At 37.3% G+C, this 23,004-nt stretch overlaps 1 protein-coding gene across 1 annotated transcript in view; it reads left to right on the top strand.

Annotated features, from left to right (window-relative positions):
* The window catches only part of LOC132669548 (uncharacterized), a 44,652-nt gene that overhangs the window by 16,185 nt on the left and 5,463 nt on the right, over positions 1–23,004 (top strand). Inside the window, exons 2-6 of the mRNA XM_060619506.3 lie at positions 4,519–4,640; positions 6,213–6,351; positions 9,845–9,966; positions 11,661–11,771; positions 19,593–19,699. Of these exons, the coding sequence (XP_060475489.2) occupies positions 4,519–4,640; positions 6,213–6,351; positions 9,845–9,966; positions 11,661–11,771; positions 19,593–19,699 (601 nt within the window). The remainder of the gene's footprint in view (positions 1–4,518; positions 4,641–6,212; positions 6,352–9,844; positions 9,967–11,660; positions 11,772–19,592; positions 19,700–23,004) is intronic.

The following is a 23,004-nucleotide window of genomic DNA, read 5'->3' as shown; positions in this document are numbered from 1 at the left end:
AGAAATTTGACAATATGTAGCAAGAGCCTTTAAAATGTTTTAAGTACTTCTAGTTCTAACCATTTACAATAAACAAATAATCAGAAATGCAAGAGAAGATGAATGCCAAAATGTCAGTTGCAGTGTCCTTAATTTTTCACAGTTAGAGCTATATCTAAATGTGCATTAGAAGTGAATGGTTAAATACATACACAATGGTGGAATATTGCACAGCCTTTAGAAATGATGGTTTAAGGAATTCCACTTTAATAACGGAGTAAATAGTTAACGATATAACATGAAGTTCAGATTTACACACTTCAGTAATACCATATCATGCTTTTTTAACCTGTCTTATAGCCATTATTAGGGCAAAAATGTTTTGCTCTTCCTTTCATAAGTTATTTGCCAACCACTACAGATATTAAGACTAATTTTAGCCTTCTTGCACTAAAAATTTCCGTAGTGCTCAATAATATTAGCTATAAGTATTGAACCTCTTAAAAACTTTCTTCCTGGAAAAATATACATATTTATGTATACAACCGAACATACAGCTTTAGGCCCTTTAAGGACCACATAAGTCCCATATGTAGATCCTCTTTAGGGCCACACTGAAGAATTACTGCTTGGGGCCCCTGGGTGGCTCAGTCAGTTAAAGTCTGACTCTCAGTTTTGGCTCAGGTCAGGATCTCAGTTCATGAGTTCAAGCCCCACATCAGGCTCCATGCTGGCAGCACAGAGCCTGCTTGGGATGCTGTCTCTCTCCCTGTCTCTGCCCTTCCCCTGCTTGTGTGCGCTCTCTCTCTCTCTCTCTCTCTCTCTCTCTCTCTCTGTCTCTCTCTCTCTCTGTCTCTCTCTCTCAAAACAAATAAACTTAAAAAAAAAAAAAGGAATCATTGCTGTAACTGAAAAAATCTCTCTTTACCCTTGAATGTGGTTGAATCAGAGTTTGTTCAGGGTAAGAGGTGCCAGTTCTCTTTTTCACTTGGTATCCTTGGTATTGGGGTTAAACAAATGCAGTCTTCATAACTACCTTTTTTAAATGACTGAATTTAATACACCTTTTCATAGTATCTCTCAACTGGTAATGCTCACATTAATTGAAGTATTGACTCTCAAATAAACATACTTCACCAGAGAGACAGCTGGAAATCGATTGTGATGGCTTAGAATTTGCAGCCATTCCCATCTGTCATTGTTCCAGCTTCCTTGATCTTTACATATGACTGTTGAAGACACTCTTTGGCCTCCACTGCCACCATCGCTTCCAAATTTATTAATCACCCAGTAGCAGTAGTAATCAGGGCCCTAGAGGCCACAATGTGATAGAAGAAGAGAATAAACGAAGGTAGCCATGGATTAGAGAACTAGATTGGCAATGTGAGTTCCAAGGCTATATTTAAAGGGTTTTGTTGAACAAGTCCAGAAGACAGCAAGCAGATGGCAAAAGATATGGCTGCCACATCATATGGAGAACTGGACAGAGGTGGGGAGAAGAGAAGATTATGGTAGTGATAGGAGAACTGTTACTAGCCAGCTGCCTTCTTTGCTATGATGTAGTAATTAAGAGTTCAGACTAAGCCCTGCATTTAAACCCCAACTCCACCTTTTGGCCAGTATGACCGAGGCAAGTAACTGAACCTCTGACCTCATATTTTCGTTGTTTTTGTTACAAAATAGAAATAATCATAGTTACCACCTATAGGATTTTTAGGATTAAATGATAGTGTGTGAAAAGCACCAAGTCTAGCATGCCTCAAGTGTTCATTCAGTAAATGTTGTATAGCGTTAAAGGTGATGATTCCTCTCAGAAAAAATGAGTTAATGTTATAGAGAGTCAGATTCTGGCTCAGCATGAGGAAGGAATTCTGTCCCTGAATATGTTCAAGCAAAGACTAAACAACTATCGTGTGTATGTGTGTGTCTGTGTGTGTCTGTGTATGCATATGTATATATCAGAGATGCATAGATGGATGGGCCATTTGGTAATAGGTCATAGTCTAAGTTCCTTTTTCACTGTAAGACTTGTTTTTAATTTATTTTGAGAGAGAGAAGCATGCAGGTACATGAGCAGGGAAAGGGCAGAGAGAGGGAGAAAGGGAGAGAGAGAAAATCCTCAACAGGCTTCATGACTCGGGGCTCAGTCTCACGAGCCGAAATCAACAGTCAGACACTTAACTGACTGAACCACCCAGGAGTCCCTGGGCTGCCTTTTATAAGGCACATAAAAACTATGTTTTATTAATATGGTTGCTTATGTTACAGAATTAAATCCAAAGAAGTTGGGATAGGGAATATCTTAGTTTAACATAATGAGACTTTTTTTTGGCTTTTCTAGTGATACCATTTACAAATTGAGAGAACCTGCTAAGGATCACTGGTGGGAGTGATATTATTAGAATTAATGTGAGTCATAGAGACTCCCAGACAGTGTTCTATCTATGGAGGGAAGGAAGCTAAGCAGATGTTAGATATTAATTAACACCTTGAGAAAACTTAAATTTTACAAATACAATTAAAAAGGCCAATTTTTTGAAAAACACATATCAGATGCTGTTTAAGTTCCACCTAAAAGAGTTTGGAATGAATTTTAATAGTATTTTTGTTTCTCTATAATTTTATGTTTTGTCTCCTTCTAGAAATAACTTTAAGCAACAGCTTAGAACATTATGCTAGATAGGTGAGGAAAGAAAAAAAGCTCAAAGACCTTCTCACATCAGTTCAGCAAACTGAATCTTTGTATTACTGTTGCTCAGTGAGAAGTTATGCAGAGAAAGATCCTTTGTGTGTAAGGCACCGAATAATACAGTGAAAAAGAAGAGTATCTTTATTTAGAAGCAGAAAACCTCCGCTTATTTCCTTATGCTGCCATTGGCCTGCTTTGTAACTTTTAATTGTTATTAGTGACAGGATAATAGCATTCTGAACCAACACAAGAATTATTTTTTTGTTTAAAAACAAATCATGAGCTTACTTACAAACAGCCCACAATTCAGGGGGCAGGGAATGTGGAGACAGATGACATTAACCTTCAGGATCTCTGTGTTTTCCTTCTACAGCTATTTTGAAACAGACCCTTTGGCATGCTTTTACTCTAGTAAGAGTTCAGTATAAGAAAGTCTTTTAAGAGAAAGGTAAAATATTTTCACTAGTAGTACTTTCCAGTCTACATTTGGCATCCCAAGTGGTAGCTAACTTTATGAGTATTTTACTTTCAGGTAAGTCACATTCTATTTAAAATTATATATGAGCTGCTTGGAAATAATACTTTTTTAGAACCAGAAAATATTAAACATGCCTAAAAGTAGAAACAACTGAACAATAAACACCCCTTTTATACCCTCACCTAGATTCATCAGCTGTCAATCTCTTAACTAGACCTTCCCCATCTTTATTGCTACACATACTCTCTCTTACCTCATCTACCCCTCCACTTTTTGCCAGATCATCCAGAAGTAGGCCATAGCCATCAGAAATATTTTCTTTTGGGGCATCTGGGTGGCTCAGTTGGTTGAGTGTCTGACATCGGCTCAGATCATGATCTTGAGGTTCATGAGTTTGAGCCCTGCATCGGGCTTACTGCTGTCAGCACAGAGCCCTCTTCGGATCCTCTCTCCCTCCCTCTCTCTCTCTCTCTCCCTCTCAAAAAAGAAATATGCTTTTTTTTTTTTTTAAGTAAGCTCTACACCCCAACAAGGGACTCAAACTCATGACCACAAGATCAAGATTTGCATGTTCCACCAACTGAGCCAGCCACGCATCCCCAGAAATACAGTTTTAATGATAATTTTACCTGCTGCTCAAATGCAGCAGAGCATCATGGTCATTGTTAAGTTTATTACATAGTTGGTGTCAGCCATTAGTGCTTATTATCTTAAGGCTTAGGTACATTTTGTTGGAGGCAGGGATACTCAGTTTAGTTATCTTCTTAGCAGTCTCTGTGATGCCTCCTACACTAAGATCTGTATGGTCTGAGAAGGAATATTTAACCACTTGCTAGTGAGTTTAAGACCCTAAAAAACTAATGGCAGTGCTATTTCCGAGTAAAAATAGTTTAAATACTACATATTATTCATGTGTTTACTTATTTTAATGTTTATTTTTAAGAGACAGAGAGAGCACAAGCAGGGGAGGGGCAGAGAGAGACACAGAATTCTTAGCAGGCTTAAGGCTCTGAGCTGTCAGCACAGAGCCTGATGCACGGCTCTAACTCATGGACCAAGAGATAATGACCTGAGCTGAGGTCAGACTCTTAACCAACTGAGCTACCCAGGTGCCCTTAAAATGTTATATATATTTTAAATTCCTTTGTTCTTGAACAGGCTGAAATAGTTAAGTTTTGTATTTTCAAACAATTTGGGAAAAAGAAAAATTCACTATTTGAAATGGAACGTTTATTAGAATTTGAATATTTCATTGGTTAGAAGGCTTATTTATTGTTATAAATTGATGCTTTCTGATGGAAAATATGTCCATTGTATTTACTTAGGTATGACCAAAACCATAAAAGATATTTCTTTTTTTTTTTTTCCTCAGGAGATTTTGATGAGTTCACTCAAGATAATAATGACATTATGTTGAAAAACATAGCAGAAGACCTTCGGAATTGCTTACCTCTAGAAACCATGCTTTCCTCAGAACATCTAGCGCTCCAAAAAGTAAATACATTAAATTAATTTACTTTCAGTGCTATTTGAGGATACTCCTATTCTTCCCTAATCCCACAGCCTCTCTGGTCTAATTAGTCCTGAATTCTGCTTTAAACAGTATTTCATTTGGTTCTTCAGCCGTGTCCCTAATTCTTTTGAGTCTGTAACCCTCTGGCTCCCGTTCATTCAACAAATATTTTATGAGGGCATCCTGTTTGCCAAGCACTTAACCCATCCCCACCCCCCCACAGAACAAGGCCCAACCATAATCTGGTCCTGCCTACATCATTGTCCTGGTTTTCTGTTTCCTGTTCCATTTCCCTCACTTTTATCAAAGGTGAAATTCATCTTTTTGTTTCCTTCTCCTGCTTTTGCACTGTACAATTTTTGCTTATCCAGTTCCTTTATTCCTAAAATAAATCCCATTTTTCTTATCCAGACAACCCCCTCATTCAAGTCCCTTCAGATCTCAACTCTTATGGGGTACATATGCTAGGAATATTGTTTCCTAAAGCAAAGCTAATAATAATCCTTCTCCCACTAATCTGAAAACAGCAACTCTCTATGTGGTTTTTTAGCATGCAAATTCCTAAGCAGAAGAACTAAATCCCATAAATTTTTGATAGTGCTGTGCACATTGTGAACACTTAGCAAATCTTAGTAAACATCCAGTCATTCAGAGTGGATTCTCAAAGGTGGAAAGTAGTGAATAGTGTAAAAACTGAGAGAGTATTTGTAATATAGTTTGGATGTTATTAATAAGGCAGTCCTGTATCAGTGGCATGATATACCAAAATATATGAAACAAGGAAAATGTATATTCATTGCCTGTAATCATTGACCCATAATCCCTTATTCTAACAAATGATTTTTATCTTCCTTTGTTTCTTTCTGGTCCATGTGTATGTTCATACATTTTACACACGTATAACAGATTCATGTATGTGTAGGTATAGATATAATTTTGTAGGTCTCTAAGTAAATAGGTTGATTCTTTATTATAGTTAAGGTAAAAAGAATCAGACATTTTTTCTTTGTAGCCACTTGCTATTATATCATGTTTTGCTAGTATTAATAAAGGGCTATTAATTGTCAGCAAGAAATTTTACTAACATCTTTATTATTTGAAAACTTTGTCTCTGGGCTAAGATTACTTGCTAAGTATTTTGATGGGTAGTCACTGACATGTAGGACTCAGAAGAACGTGGTATTAGTTTTAGTTTCAATTCTTTCTTATGGTCATTTTCTTTGGAGAAATCTGAGTATCAGTTTCTTTGTCTGTAAAATATACTACTTAGGATGGACAGGATGGTCTCAAAATACTCCTTTAACTCAAATTTTATATATTTCTCATGGCCATGTTTTACATCATTTTGCATCAAGTTAAAAGTTTCTAATTGTCTCAGAAATAAAATGAAAGAAGAACAGGGTTGCTCTTCAATAAGTGAAACTTGTCTTTCTGTGCCTTGTTGTTGCTCTCAGATTTTTAGCATATGAACCACTGATGTTTTGCCTTATTTAGCAATAAAAAGAGACTCCTTTGTACTTTGTTTCTTTTGAAGTTCTTCTTCTCTCCACCAGATACAGCAGCAGCCAGAACCCACAGTTCACGTTGATGCATTCCTTTATGATGAAGACTTTATTGATTCATTATGTGAGGAAGGAAAAATGAGCAGAAACTACTGTATGGTGTGTGGCTCACACCAGACTGCACCTTTAGGTAGGCATTCAACTATGCAAACTGATGATTTTGTGTCTTTTCTTTACATTTCATGAGAATACAAATTCTTTTTTTTAATTAATTTTATTTTAAGTTTATTTATTTTTGAGAGAGCACTTGCGAGCAGGGGTGGGTCAGAGGGAGAGAGAGAATCCCAAGCAGGCTTCACACTGTCAGCACAGAGCCTGACGTGGGGCTCGATCCCACCAACTGTGAGACCATGACCTGAGCCGAATCAAGAATCAGACGCTTAATCAACTAAGCCACCCAGTTGCCCAAGTATGCAAACTCTTGACCAAGGCATTCAATGGTTTTTGAAAGGAAAAGGCCAACCTCCAACGTAGCCATTAGCAATTATTAAGGTTTAGGGAGGCGAAATAGAAATCTTACCCAGGAAAGTTAGGCCACTTTATGCCTCCAGGGAGGATCTCTCTGCTTTTCACAGAAGTGACTTTTCAGGTCCAGAAACTAATCAGAAATAACTGAGTACAGGGAAACCAACTTATACTTTCCAAACTCACAAGAAATTCATAGATAAACCATAATGTTAATTCATTTACAATGAGAACTATAACTGCAGGGGGGCTGAAATGTTCTTATAAAAGCATCTACTTGAGAAGTCAGATAGGGGCACCTGGGTGGCTCAGTTGGTTGGGCGTCCAAATTCGGCTAAGGTCATGATATCACAGTTCACGAGTTTCAGCCCCACGTCGGGCTCTGTGCTGACAGCTCAAAGCCTGGAGCCTCCTTCGAGTTCTATGTCTCCCTCTCTCTCTCTCTCTCTCTGTCTCTTCCTTGCGCTCTCTCTGTCTCTCTCTCTCCCTCAGAAATAAACAAACATTAAAAAAAAAAAGATAGTAACCAGATATTGTTGGATGGGCATGGATTCAGAGGACAGAGATAGATATCTTGGGAGCACCTGGGTGTCACAGTTGATTAAGCATTCAACTTTGACTCAGGTCATGATCTCACCGTTCATGAGTTCGAGCCCCTCATGGGGCTCTGTGCTGACAGCTCAGAGCCTGGAGCCTGCTTTGGATTCTGTCTCCCCTTGTGTCTCTCTGCCCCTCCCCCCCCCCCCTCTCTCTCTCAAATGTAAATAAACATTTTAAAAAAATTTTAGGGGCACCTGGGTGGCTCAATCGATCAAGTGTCCAACTTCAGCTCAAGTCATGATCTTATGGTTCATGGGTTCAAGCCCTGCATTGGGCTCTGTGCTGACAGCTCAGAGCCTGGACCCTGCTTTGGATTCTGTGTCTCCCTCTCACTCTCTGCCCCTTCCCCACTCACATTCTCTCTCTCTCTCTCAAAAATAAACATCAAAAAACTTTTTTTTTTTATTTTTTTCTTAAAAAGATGATCTTGAGAAAGAGTTTATTCAGGCCATGATTTGACCTAGTGAAACATCTCCAGTCCATAAGAGAGTACAGCTCTAGTGACAGAAAGTCTCTTGCCTCTCTGCCCCTAAGATGCAACACTTACGTCTCAAATGGGAAGCTAGACTAACTCCATGCTGCTAATATGCTAACTCTTCTGTTAATATACTCTTTGTTCAAATTGGATATGATCATCTAGGCTGTTGCTTTAGACAAGCTATTTCAATCTTCCTGGTCACTTAGATTTAGTTATTGCTTATAGTGGCCTACCCCTCCAGGTAAGTAATCTTGTGTTGATATTACTGATCTCAGATAATATCATTGTCAAAAGTTGACTACTACCAAATTTGTAATGTGCTGCTAATACAAATATATTGTATCTATATTATAATGGGGAATTAAACTTCCCTGATTTACTTAAGATTCTATTTTTAGATAGTACTCACAATTTCCATTTGAGATAGTTAAAATTCAAGAATAGAAAAGGACTTGGATAAGAACCATAAAAGGAAAACTAAAAAGTGAATTACAACTATAATACCGTATCAGATCTGATTTGCAGAAGTCTAAAGAAGAGATATGTTTGACACATAGAAATTTGAAAATTACAAAGCATTTTGTGGGAAAATACATGCATTTTCCCATAGAAATCAGGTTGTAAATAGTGACTAGGTGTACAGGCCAGCCCATATAACTACAGTGAATCTGAAAAAACTATCATCTTGTGGAACTCTCCTATGAAAAGGGGCTTGTCTAGCTGTAAGACACTCATAATGACTCTGTAACCCAAGGCAGAAGCACTAATGTTACAAAGAGGGTAGTGAGGATGAGGATTCTAGGCAGAAAAGGATAGTAGTGGTCAAACGCTTTATTTTCTTCCAAGGGATTAGCCTGCCTGCTTCCCATTTTCTTTGCCACCATCTATTACTTACAGCCAGAGTATCTCCCCTTCCTACCATTATATTATGTAGAACATAATATAGTAAGTCTTTAAAAAATATACTCAGGCTCTTCCAGATACTTGATTACACAAACAATGGAGTGAGATGAGCTAGGAGGCTTGTAGCAGTTAAAAAATTGTAGCAATTAAACTCAGAAATAAAAATAATTTATGGGAATATCTTCGCCTCCCCTCATACCAGCCTCCTCCTGCACTCCAGAACACATTTTAGGTTGGTCAGGGCTGCCACACTGCACAACTCCAGAGATGGTCATTCATTTGATAGTGTGTGTTTTATGCAGTAGTGTGTAGCTGTTCTGTGGTTGCTCTGGGATAAGGGGAGAAAGCCAGATGGTATGGGAGTTAGGAAGCATCCCACAGAATAAGAGTCCTAGGGAAAAGAAGGGAAAAACCAAGGACAAGGAAGTGAGGGGCACAGGGTTAGGGACAGGTTGCTAAGTAGCTGTTCCCTAAATGTCAGAGACTTCATGTTTATTCTTCTCTAATACAGCTCAGAGTGAATGAGTACAAAATTATCACATTAATTTTTTCTAAATAACCTCTGAATGGCCTTTGTTGATGAAGAGAAAAACATGAAATATGCTTTATAGGGGCACCTGGATGGCTCAATCTATTGGGCATCCAACTTCAGCTCAGATCATAATCTCACCATTTGTGGGTTCGCACCCCACATCGGGCTCTGTGCTGACAGCTCAGAGCCTGGAGCCTGCTTCAGATTCTGTGTCTCCATCTCTCTCTGCCCCTCCCTTCCTCCTTCCCTCTTTCTTTCTCTCTCTCTCTCTCTCTCTCTCAAAAATAAACATTTTAAAAAATTACAAAAGAGGGGTACCTGGGTGGTTCAGTCAGTTAAGCGTCCAACTTTGGCTCAGGTCATGATCTCACAGTTCGTGAGTTCAAGCTCCTCATCAGGCTTTGTGCTGACAGCTCAGAGCCTGGAGCCTGCTTCGAATTCTGTGTCTCCCTCTCTCTCTGCTCTTCCCCTGCTCATGCTTTGTCTCTCTCTCCCCTTCAAAAATAATTAAAACATTAAAAAATAACAGTAAAAAAAAGAAAAAAGAAATACGCTTTATAAATATGGTTAAAAGAATTAGAAATACAGAAGAGAATGTTTAATACCCAAGTACAATTTGATGTTTATTCTGTTCTAATTCTCCAGGATTTATTTCTCATTCCTTCTCCCTCATGGAATTGAAGTTCATTTATCATCATGTCCTCCCTGATCTGTCGGGAAAGGTCTTGGTTGACGTTGGCTCCAGGCTTGGCACAGTCCTTTATGGGGTAAAGTCCAGCTTGTGGACACACTCAACATTTGGAAAATACTTTCTTCTCCTGCTAGCGACAATTTTGCCTGCCACCATCCAAGGTGACAGCTTGGCTTTATTTATTAGAGTAACAGAATAATGAGGTTAAAATAGTATACTGGACTTGGAATTTCAAAGGCCAGCTCTCTGATATCCTTTACTAGTTTGTCTCTGTGACACAAATGAAGGAATAGCAACAAAACAGAAGCAGGTGACCCTCATAACACTTTGCTGTTTTGCCCATCACTACTGATGGACTGAGGTTTGGTAAGAGCTTTTATTAAAACTTTTATAAAATTTACCTAACCTAGGAAATTGCATATGGCCATAACCAAGTCACTTAACACCCTGGCCTCAAGCTTCTCACCTGTAAATAAGCTAACTAAATGATATCCAAGGACACATCTTGCTCCAATTTTCTGTGATTCAAGTTTGAACGGAGACATTTGTTTCTGAAGTATCACTTCAAGGTGGCTTTTTAAAAAAAATTCAAATCACGAGTATTTCTAATGTTCTTAAATGGTTTTATCAAAAAACTTAAATGTGGTTTCTGGTTGTCATTAGCAGACTTGTTAAAACATGTGGCCAACAGCAGTAGAGACTCATACCAGAAACAGGCACCATCAGTTCCCAGCATCCGTTGCTGCTCTAATCAGAAAGTTAACTCTTTAGTGCTTAGTTTATGTTTTAGTGTTAAGACTTACATTCTATAATTAGTAATGATATCTGTAGTAGAAAATACAGATTGTCAGATGGTTTTGTTTGGAGAACATTAGAGGTTATGATTGTTTACCATATTTGCTCCACTCTTGTCCATTTTCTGATTTGTTGGAAGAGTATATAGCTGAAAGAAATCTGGCTGTGCAGGTATGTGGCAGCGTCAATAAATTTAAACATATTGTCATTTTTCTCCATATTAATATGGTTACCGATTCAACAAATATTTGAATACCTACATGCGTTCTGTTGAACATATTCTAAAAATCCATCATGAGCTGTGAATACAAATCTGGTTTATGCATGGGTGTTAGTTGATGTAAAATGATACTCAGAATATGATTTGCCTTTCCTTCCATATTATTTTTTTTGTTATTGCAACCAAAAATGGATACGTTATAATATCTAGTCACTTCTTGATTGCTCTTGTTGACTGATTGGTCAATTATCTTTGGCAGATTGCAGACATCAGACTGACTTCCCTAAGCCCAACAGGACACATCTCCAGCCACCTTCCTCTAGTGTCAGACTGTGCATGATTTTCCATTATGTTCCCCACGGGTTAACTCCTTTCTTGATTTCCCCTGATAAAACTTTCCAAGAAATTACAGAAATAGGGTATTAAACAGAGAATCTGTATGTGATCACTTTTCTTACTTCCAACTTTGTTGAATGCACGGTTTTATCAAGAAGAGTAAGAAGAGATCAATCTTTCAAAACATGATTGCTTTTAAATAATAGAAATTAATAAACTACAATCAAGGTCTTGATCAGTAAGAGTCTTTAAGTTCTTGAAGTTGTAAGTTTTACATACACTACAAGTTATTATTTATCTTTCATTTTATTTTTACTTTATTGAATTCCATTTTTTTTAAGTTTGATTTTTTAAATTTTAGGTAGAAATGAACTCACATTTAATTCATTTGCATCACAGTGTGTCTTCATCTTTTTCAGGGTTATCTTTACAGTTCAGCACTGCAGCTATATGGAGTAGAATTGAATGGAGATTTTTGCCAGTTGCAGGAAATGGTTATTAAAAAATACCAGTTCACTGACAGAATAAAGGTACCCATTTATTTATTTATTTATTTATTTATTTATTTATTTATGAGGGACAATTGACACAAAGTGTTACATTAGTTTCAGGTGTACAACATGGTGGTTGACAAGTCTGTACATTATTCTGTGCTCACCATGAGCATAGGTACCACCTGTCCCCACACAGCACTATTACAGTACCATTGACTGTGTTTCCTAAGCTGTATTAAAGGTATCCTTTTAAATATACATTCTGTTATAGGGGCGCCTGGGTGGTTCAGTCAGTTAAGCGTCTGACTTCGGCTTAGGTCATGATCTCACGGTCCGTGAGTTCAAGCCCTGCGTCGGGCTCTGTGCTGACAGCTTAGAGCCTGGAGCCTGCTTCAGATTCTGTGTGTGTGTGTGTGTGTGTGTGTGTGTGTGTCTCTCTCTTTGCACTTCCCCTGCTCGCTCTCTCTCTCTCTCTCTCTCTCTCAAAAATAAATAAACATTAAAAATTAAATATGTATATGTATATTTCTGTTGTCTATCTTATACCATAATTTAGCCAAGTTTCTTCTGAATTGGAGTTAGAAAATCTTTTTGAATCTATTCTTGGTTGCTGTTGTGTAGAAATAGGTGGAGTTGACTTAATATTTTAAAACATTAATAAAGATGAATGTAATTATAATTATCTTCCACTCCTATTTCTCTTCCTCCCCAGTGTTATTAGAAAGTGGAATTTTTTTTCTTAATCTCTTTCTTCTCCACTTTAGTACAGTTTTGGTAGCATTTTTGAACCTCTAGATGTTGGTCAGAAGTGTATTTAATTAAACTCTTATGTTGAAAGTAAGCAAAAAAATTAATGCTCTCAGTTCTTTATCTTCTTTTTCTAAGCTTTCAGGAGGCTTTGTGGATGCCACAGAATGGCAGTTCAAGGGGAATGATGCCCTGGGTTGGGCTACAACAGAAATTTTCTCTTTTTCTGTATGTAAGGGCAAAGTAACCAAAAGGGGGAAAGGAAGTTTTTTGCTTAATGCAGTAATTCTTACCCTTTGACTGACAATCTTATACTTCTAGTGGCAATGCAGGGAAATATTGAGCATCGAAGGCTCTCTGGTGTTAAGGGCAATCTGATGTTGAAAGACATCTCAGTACAATTGAGGTCTAGTCTTCCCCTTTCTTACTGAAGGAAATTTTTTCATGGTCTTCCTCCTTCCAAACTTTCTTTTTTCTCTCTCTCTCTGTCTCTTTCTCATCTTAGAAATAGACAAATGATTAAAGTAAATTTATTGTCCAGTAAAAAAATTCATGGGTTGTTCTCACTATCCCATATTTAGTGAACGAAAACACATTGCTCTTGGATAATAAGAATCACATAATTAACAGTAGTGTCGATTTAATTGGAAATTGAGATTTAAAAATTAGGACCTCTGGAGCACCTGGGTGGCTTAGTTGGTTAAGTGTCTGACGTCAGTTCAGGTCGTGATCTCGTGGTTTATGAGTTCGAACCCCACATTGGGCTCTCTGCTGTCAGCAGAGGCTGCTTGGGATCCTCTGCACCCTTTTCTCTCTGCCCCTCCCCCATTCACGTGCTCATTCTCTGTCAAAAATAAACATTAAAAAAAATTTTTTTAATAAGAAATAAAAATCAGGACCTCTGAGAATCATAGTTTATAAATGGACAACCAAGTACTTTATTATTATTTTTTTAAAGAAGATGATAAAGTTATATAAAACATTTACGGGGTGCCCAAGTGGCTCAGTTGGTTAAGTATCTGACTTGATTTCAGCTCAGGTCATGATTTCATTTTGTGAGGTTGAGGCCCAAATGGGGTGCTGTGCTGACCTCACAGAGCCTGCTTGGGATTCTCTCTCTCCCTGTCTCTCTCTGCCCCTCCCCTGCCCATGTACATGCTCTCCCTCTCTCTAAATAAATGAACTTAAAAAAAAAAAAAAGCATTTATTTACATTTTAAAAGATTTTTACCCCTTACTTTTCAAAGGAGTATATGTGGATGCATGCCCATCCCACATACTTTCCCAGCTTATGGCTTCGGTGGCTATTAGTAACCCAATGGCAGAAAGCTGTTTTTATACCGTTTTATTGGCAAACTTCACAGTTTCCTTCCTTGATGCTAAAGATAATTGTTGTGTTTGAGAGGCCCTAAGATCAACAGAAAGGAATTGTAGGACTATTTTTTATAGTATCTGTTGAAATCCATCCACCCTTTAAGGCTCAGTCTCTGTGTTTTGTTTTGTTGTAGTTTGTGTTTGGTCTTTTTTGACAGGACTTTCCTCAGAAGTCTAAGAATCCTTGGTTGTCTGTTCATACTTGAAAGTGAGAAACAAAAAGGCTGGTTGAATTTCTCAGCACTTAGGTGGGGATTCTGAGCACTGTGGGCTTCACTGTTGAGTGATCTTGTTTGGGTAGTTAATTAGTTGGGGAATATCTGATAAAGTAGCTTAAGATCTTTCCTCTTGGGCTGGTCTGATTGCCCGGAGAAAACCTTTCCAGTCTCCTTACTAAATGGCAAACAACATCCTGGGGACTGAGGGATAGAGGAAAAGAATTGAGACGTGAGGGATTCACAGCATCCTGTCTGCGTTATTTCCTTACTTCCCTTGTTTTCAGTACATTAGCCTTTTTTTCAGCTAGTCCTGATATCCCCTGACCCAGACACCTTTGCATTTTATCCTTTGCAGAGAATAAACCTCTGTTGCTGGGGCAGGGCAGAGGTGTATAGGAGTCTGGGTGCTTCTAAAACTGACTTTCAACCAAATTACCTTATTTTTAGCATTTGTCTGTACTCCTTCACCCAGAAATGCCCAGTACCACCAAATATAAGCCTTTTTAAGATTCTGTAGTATAAATCAAGGCTGGATCTTTGCTTTCTATATGTCTAGAAATATATAGAATATATGTATATTATAGATATATATGTGTTTATATATAGATACATATTTTTATTCTATATAAAATTATAGATATATGTATAGAATTATATATATAACTAAATATGTAGAATTATAGATATATATAGAATATTTAGAATTATAGATACATAATCTACTTAGAAATCAGATTTTTCTGGTCCTAAATTCCTTATTAGTTCCTCTTTTTTTCCTAACATACTAATTTTTTTTAGATTTTATTTTAAGTAATCTCTACACCCAACATGGGGCTCGAACTTACAACCCTGAGATCAAGAGTCTCATGCTCTACCAACTGAGCCGGCCAAAGCACCCCCTTAACTTGTAAATTTTATGTCTGTTGTTTGCTTTCCTATTCTCTTCATCCTTGTAGGTATACATCTTCTTTTCTAAAAACCCTATATTTTTATTATAATGGGGTTTCAGGAAAGTACTAGAGTACATGCCATGTGTCTTACGCACTTTATGAAAAGACCCATTGATTTAAATTCTTCCCTTTCTTTTAGGCTAAAGGTGAATTTTCCTTTATTCATATCTTGCTTATTCCTTTGATAGGATTTAGAGTTACCAGCATAGCTGTTTCATCCCATTACTAGATTATAAAGTATTTGAGTATAGATATTGTATCTCATTCATCATGTTATATCTCCTTGCATAGTATCTCATATATAGGAGGTGTCCATTAAAAATTGGTTAAATTGATTTTGGTTGCCTTGTGGCCTTTGCCTTGTTAGCATTCCAGTTTGTCCAGAGCCATTTTGAGGGGTTGCCCTGGGACCTCTATTGGTTGCCATAATTAATTGATCCACCATAATTTTTTACCCTATCTGTGGGATGAGGTGTGAGAGAGTGAACAGAGATAGGAAAGAAAAAGAGGAAACTATATGAGAGCTATACTATATCCATAGGTTAATTTGCATACCTATTTCACATCTCAGCAACATGTTTAGAAAGTTTAAAGTGAGGGGCGCCTGGGTGGCTCAGTCGGTTAAGCATCCGACTTCGGCTCAGGTCACGATCTCGCGGTCCGGGAGTTCGAGCCCCGCCTCAGGCTCTGGGCTGATGGCTCAGAGCCTGGAGCCTGCTTCCGATTCTGTGTCTCCCTCTCTCTCTGCCCCTCCCCCGTTCATGCTCTGTCTCTCTCTGTCTCAAAAATAAATAAACGTTAAAAAAAAAAAATTTAAAAAAAAAAAAAAAGAAAGAAAGTTTAAAGTGAGGGGAGCTTGGGTGGCTCGGTCAGTTGGGTGTCAGGCTTTGGCTCTGGTCATGATCTCACAGTTCATGGGTTCGAGCCCCACATCGGGCTCTGTGCTGACAGCTCAGAGCCTAGAGCCTGTTTCAAATTCTGTACCTCCCTCTCTCTTGCCCTTCCCCCACTCATGTTCTGACTCTCAGAAATAAACGTTCAAAAAAAATTTTTTTTTAAGAAATTTTAAAGTGAGTGTTTTCTAAGTGTGTTCAGGAACAACATGTCAAAGGTGTGGTTCAGAGACTATAGACCCACTTAATTTAAATTATTTTAGTATTTTTACTACTTAAAGAATAAAATATGTTAAGAATCAGGGGTGCCTGGGTGACTCAGATGATTAAGCATCTGAATTGATTTTGGCTCAGGTCGGGATTTCACAGTTCAGCTGGGCATCTGACTTCGGCTCAGGTCATGATCTCTCGGTTAATGGGTTTGAGCCTTGTGTCAGGCTCTGTACTAACAACACGGAGCCTGCTTGGGATTCTCTCTCCCTCTCTCTGCCCCTCCCCTGCTCATGCTCGCTCTAAATAAATAAATAAACAAACAAACAAATAAATAAATAAAACTTAAAAATAAATTTTTTTTAATATGTTAAGAATCAGACTCTACAACATTCTGAACACTATTTATTTGTAAGACCAAAGAACTCATATGATACAAAATAGTTTAACTTTTTCTCTTCTTTTTAAAATGAAAAGAGGTTTGTTCTGGGGCATCTGGGTGGCTCAGTTGGTTAAGCCTCTGACTTCAACTCGGGTCATGATCTCACAGTTCGTGAGTTCAAGCCCTGAGACGGGCTCTGTGCTGACAGCCTGGAGCCTGGAGCCCACTTCCAGTTCTGTGTCTCCCTCTCTATCTGCCCCTTCACTGATCACACTCTGTCTCTCTCTCTCTCCAAAATAAATAAACATTAAAAAAAAAATTTTTTTTTAAAGAAAAGAGGTTTGTTTTGCTCTTCAGAAAATAGATGTTTTCTCTTGTTATCTTTCCTGTGCTCTGTAAGATTTGTTGATTCTGGTCTAGTTTAATTTTTTGAGGTATATAGTTTTTATTTTTTATTATTAAGTTTTTTGTTCTAATTCCAGTATAGTTAACATACAGTGTTATATTAGTTTCAAGTGTACAATATAATAATTCAACAATTCTATACATTACTCTGCGCTCATCATGATAAGTGTACTCTTTAATCCCCATCACCTATTTCACCCATCCTCCCACCCACCTCCCCTCTGCTGACCATCAGTTTGTTCTCTAAGGTTAAGATTCCATTTTTTACTTTGTCTCTCTCTTTTTTCCCTTTATTTGTTTTCATAAATTCCACACTTGAGTGAAATCATATGGTATTTGTCCTTCTCTGACTTATTTCACTTAGCATTATACTCTCTAGCTCCGTCCATGTTATTGCAAATGGCAAATTTCATTCTTGTTTATGACTGACTAATATTCCATTGTGTGTGTGTGTGTGTGTGTGCGCGTGTGTATGTGTGTGTACATATATATGTATATATATGTACACACACATACATATACCACCCCTTCTTTATCCATTCATCTGTTGGTGGACACTGGGACTGCTGCCATAATTTGGGTATTGTAAAGAATGTTGCAGTAAACATAGGGGTACATGTATCCCTTTGAATTAGTGCTTTTATATGTTTTCAGTAACTACCCAGTACTGCGAGTAATGGGTCATACAGTAGTCCTATTTTTACCTTTTTGAGGAACCTCCATACTGTCTTCCACAGTGGCTGCCTCAGTTTGCACTCCCACCAGTAGTGCATGAAGGTTTCTTTTTCTCTACATCTTTGTCAACATTTGTTGTTTCTTGTGTTTTTTATTTTAGTCATTCTGACAGATGTGAAGTGATATCTCATTGTAGTTCTGATTTACATTTCCCTGATGATGAGTAATGTTGAGCATCTTTTCATGTGTCTGTTGGTCATCTATACGTCTTCTTTGGAGAAATGTCTCTTCATGTCTTCTGCCCATTTAATTGGATTATTTGGTTTTTTGGTGTTCAGTCTTATATGTTCTTCATAGATTTTGGATGCTAACCCTTTATCAGATATGTCATTTGCAAATATCGTTTCCCATTCAGGAGTTTGTTATTTAGTTTTGTTGATTGTTTCCTTTGCTGTACAGAAGCTTTTCATTTTGAGATAGTCCCAATAGTTTATTTTTGCTTTTGTTTCCCTTGCCTTGGGAGATCTATCTAGAAAGATGTTGCTATAGCCAGTGTCAGAGAAATTATTACCTGTACTCTCTTCTAGGATTTTTATGGTTTCGGGTCTCACCTTTAGGTCTTTACTCCATTTTGAGTTTATTTCTGCATATGGTGTAAGAAAGGGGTTCAGTTTCATACTTTTGCATGTAGCTGTACAGTTTCCCAACACCATTTGTTAAAGACACTGTCTTTTTCTTGTTGCATATTCTTGCCTCTTTTGTCAAAGATTAATTGACCACATAGTTGTGGATTTATTTCTGGGTTTTCTATTCTGTTCATTGATTTAGGTGTCTATATTTGTGCCAGAACCATACTGTTTTGATCACTCCAACTTTGTAATACAACTTGAAGTCTAGAATTGTGTTATCTCCCGTTTTGTTTTTCTTTTTCAAGTTTGCTTTGGCCATTTAGGATCCTTTGTGATTCGATACAAAATTTAGGATTGTTTGTTCTAGTTCTGTGAAAATTGCTGTTGGTGTTTTGATAGGGATTCCATTAAGTCTTGCTTTGAGTAGTATAGATATTTTAACAATATTTGTTCTTCCAGCCCATGAACATGAAATGTCTTTCCATTTCTTTGTGTCATCTTGAATTTCTTTCATCAGTGTTTGTTTTCAAAGTACAGGTCTTTAACCTCCTTGAATAAATTTATTCCTAGGTATTCTATTGTTTGGGGTATGAGGCATATAGTTAAAAAAATTTTTTTAATTTTTTTTTAGTGTTGATTTATTTTTGTGAGAGAGAAACAGAGTGCAAGCAGGGGAGGAGCAGAGAAGGGGGAGACACAGAATCTGAAGCAGGCTTCAGGCTCTGAGCTGTCAGCACAGAACCTGAGCCGAAGTCGGACACCCAACTGACTGAGCCACCCAGGTGCCCCTAGGCATATAGTTTTTAAATAAATTATCTTGTTAGCTTTTTTAGATAAATAATATATCAAGTAAATTTTAGATGAAAAGTTAGACAAAGCCAATAAGCATATTAACATTTTACAATGTATCAATTACTTTTATTGTTTTTATATGATCCCATTTGATTCTGTGAATCGTAATAGATATATTCCAATTTATTTATGAGGATACTGACTGCCTAAGTATACAAACTCCATTGATGATGGAGCCAGAATTTGACCCTAGGGCCTTTGACTCTTAACAGTTAATGATATAATCATAGTGAGAAAAAGCTCTGAACTGGAGATTAAAAGACTATAATTATATGAATAAATTTTATATATGTATATATGTATAAATAAATCCATCTAAAACAAATTTTCACAAGTTTATGGTTTTCATTAGATATCAAGTATCTCCCCTAGACAGTACTATTAAATATACTGTTCTTTCTCCCATTTTAAGTCAGTTAACTTCTCATATTGCCTCAACAACATCATTGAACCAATAAATATTTCTTCTTTGGTTATATGATACGGTATCTTTGTTTTCTTAAATGAACTCATTCTTCTTTAGGTGCTTCATGCAGACATCTGTACCCAAGGTTCACTTCTGCAAAATGCTGATGTTATTATAATGAATAACGTCTTCGAATATTTTCTTGATGAGGCAGAACAGGCCAGGTATGTTATTTATTCAAGCAAGAATCTGTTAAACTATATTCAGCAAAGTATGAAAAGGGGTTAGTGGGGCGCTTGGCTGGCTCAGTCAATCAGGCAACTCTTAATGTTGGGGTTATGAGTTCAAGCCCTACATTGGGTGTAGAGATTACTTAAATAAATGCATATTTTTTTAAAAAAATAAAGGATTGATAAAGTAGAAATACTTTCATATTAAACTATTTTTTAAAACAACCTCAACAAGATTATATTAACAAGGAAATGCATTATGTATAAAATAAAAATAAACTTTGATTGTCTGACTTTGTAGAATATCACATCTAATTTGCAGGGGGGAGGGTATATATAAAATTATATCATGACTCAAGCACCTGCTTAGCAATCACAGATGCAATAAAATATCTATTCCCAGTGGGCGTTTATACTTACTCTTTTCTGTTTTATTTTCTTTGAAAAAACATCTCATGTGCTATTCTATCACAAAATGATGGGAATTAATTTTTGCGAGTATAAAGCAAGATATAAGAATATTCACCAAAATAGTGCTTAATTATCAAACTAAAAATATTTTTAAGGTGGTAATAGTTGGTTCCTAGAGTTATTCCACTCTTCAGGTAATGGAAAAATCAGCAAATCTGTTACCACTTTTTTGACTTCTCTGCCACAGTTTGATGTTTTTTTGATCCATCAGGACCAGTAGGTTCCTCTAATTGGAAAATTCCTATGGTCCATAGTCTGAGACACTGATTTTTCTGGCTAGTTAGGATTGCTGGCTTTTTATTTATCATAATGGCATATGTGTACTCTAGATGCAGGAAAGCTCCTTTCTATATGTATGAAAGGGAATTATACAAATGTTTGGATTAGTGTACCAATAAGGTTTCTACTGCAGAGAAATAAAAAGGCATATAGTTACAGACCATAAATAGTTATTACTAAGTGGACTCTCAAATGGCTAAACCTCTTCATCCTGCCACCCTTTTACCTTTTACCTTCACCCTGCCCCCAACTTTCTCCCTCCCTCCCTCTCTCTCTCTCTCTCTCTCTCTCTCTCACACACACACACACACACACACACACACACACACACAAATACATATATCCAGAGGGTTGATGGGGGGTGGGAAGGAGGGGAAAATGGGTGACGGGCATTGAGGAGGGCACCTGTTGGGATGAGCACTGGGAGCACTGGGTGTTGTATAGAAACCAATTTGACAATAAATTTCATATTAAAAAATATATACATATATCCATACCCATTACTAGTAGGTTAAGGTCACTATGAAATTAACAATTTAAATATTTTAAAAAGAAACTAGTTCAGAGGCGCCTGGGTGGCTCAATGATTAAGCATCCTACTCTTGATTTCAGCTCAGGTTATGATCTCATGGTTCGTGGGATCGTCAGGCTCCGTGCCAGTTGTGGAGCCTGCTTGGGATTCTCTCTCTCCTTCTCTATCTGCCCCTCCCCTGCTCACATTCTCCTCTTTCAAAATAAATAAGTAAACATTAAAAAAAGAAAGAAAGAAACTAGTTCAACAGAAAGCTAATCATATAGTCAAAGCTCAGCCACAATGAGTGACAATTTTTGGTCACAGGCTAAAGACCAGAAACACAACATGAGCAAAGTTGTTTTAATAATGGTGCTTTCTTTAAACTTAATTTCCAGTGGACAAAGTATGATTAGCTCTTTACCTTTTTAAGTTAATGACCAGTAGCCAAAACATTACATGATTGTTGGAGAATGAAATATTAACCAGGTTTATGTTGTACAAGAAGTTAAAAGAGAAAAACACCTTAAAATCTTTGGAGATTCATTGTAGAAAGATTTAGACTACTGAAGACTGGTGAAAGCTACTGGTGAACTTGATATTGGAAATACTGCTGAATGTTTGGGCTGTTTTAAAAGCTTTCTTGGTACATTCAGTCACAAACTCTCATTGTTCAGTGAATAGGTTTTGGCCACATATGTTGGTTCGGTCATTTCTCCTAAATTAGTCTAGTGCAATGAAGTCTAAATATATGCAGGTTATAGTCATGAATGACAGTATATAAGAGAATGTTTAGAACACATAGTAAAGTATTCTGACATTGGAATCATTCTGAAGAAACTGATCATTTAGCTGTATTAATTCTGTATTGTACTAAGTGAAAAGGAACAGATGGCATTACATATAGCCTCCAAAGACTTGTAGTCTTAATTAGAATCTGGGACAAGTGGGATGATATTGCTATAGGAGTTAGTATATAAGAGAAAACAGAAATATATCATAATAATAGAAAATGTGTACTCAGGAAAGTCTGAGGCTTCAGAATAAGTTAGATCTCATTGCAGGGTAACACCCCAGATTTGTAGAGTAATTGTTAGTTTCAAAGGTGCCTCAATGCATTTTTTTATTAGGTAAAACAGATACAACTCCTACAGTGACAGCTTACCAGTATTTTGAGAGCCATGACCAACCGTGCCAATTTACTCAACTTCTTCATTCTTATTAAATAAACTTGTAAAATACATCATTTTTAAGGCACCACATCAAAACAATAGCTCTAACCCAAGCACAGGGACTGTTATCAAGCACTGCTACATGATTTTAGATCATGCCTAAGAAAAGGCATGATTTTAATGCTACATGATTTTAGATCATGCCTAAGAAAAGGCAAGATTTTAGATCTAGCCTAAGAAAAAAGAATATCATTTTGCCTAATAAACTCCAGAATACTAAACCTAATAAATTGTTGTAACTAAAATAAATACAAATGACACTGCTGCCCACGTGCCTGTTGCAAGGGATGCCCATCCCTGCTTTGCTGACCATCGCTCCCCAGTAGCGGGGTGCACTGTCGAGACTCGTGTACATGAGAATCCAGTTCATGTCTGCATTAAAGTGAGTCAGAACTGCTCAGGTGTTGCCCTCTGGCACATACATATGTACATGGTATTTCGTCGTGCTTTCAACCAGGCTGGCCCCACTAAACCATATTGTCCAGAAGTCTTTCCATTAAATATTTTTGACAACCAAATAAAGTATGATTTCACTCTTGATGTTATTTTTAAAAATGTAATCTACATATTCTGCTTTATTGTTAGCTTTTTCTTGGTTTCTGGCTTCTGTGGCCTTTCTCCACGTCCCTTTCCCCTCTCTGCCTCTCCCCAGCCCTTTTCCATCCGCAGATCCAGTTTTGACACTTCATCAAGAGTTTAAGGGGCGTTAACTGCTGATCCACCTTTACCTTGTGTATTGGTCCTGAGAACTGAGTTTTTGCCTTACAGTACCTGGTAGTAACACAAATCCCCATCTTGCTAAATCT

The sequence above is a fragment of the Panthera onca genome, chromosome B3, assembly GCF_046562875.1.
Source record: "Panthera onca isolate mPanOnc1 chromosome B3, mPanOnc1 haplotype 2, whole genome shotgun sequence".
In the NCBI taxonomy this organism is placed as follows: Eukaryota; Metazoa; Chordata; class Mammalia; order Carnivora; family Felidae; genus Panthera; species Panthera onca.
This window is presented reverse-complemented; position numbering and strand designations above follow the sequence as displayed.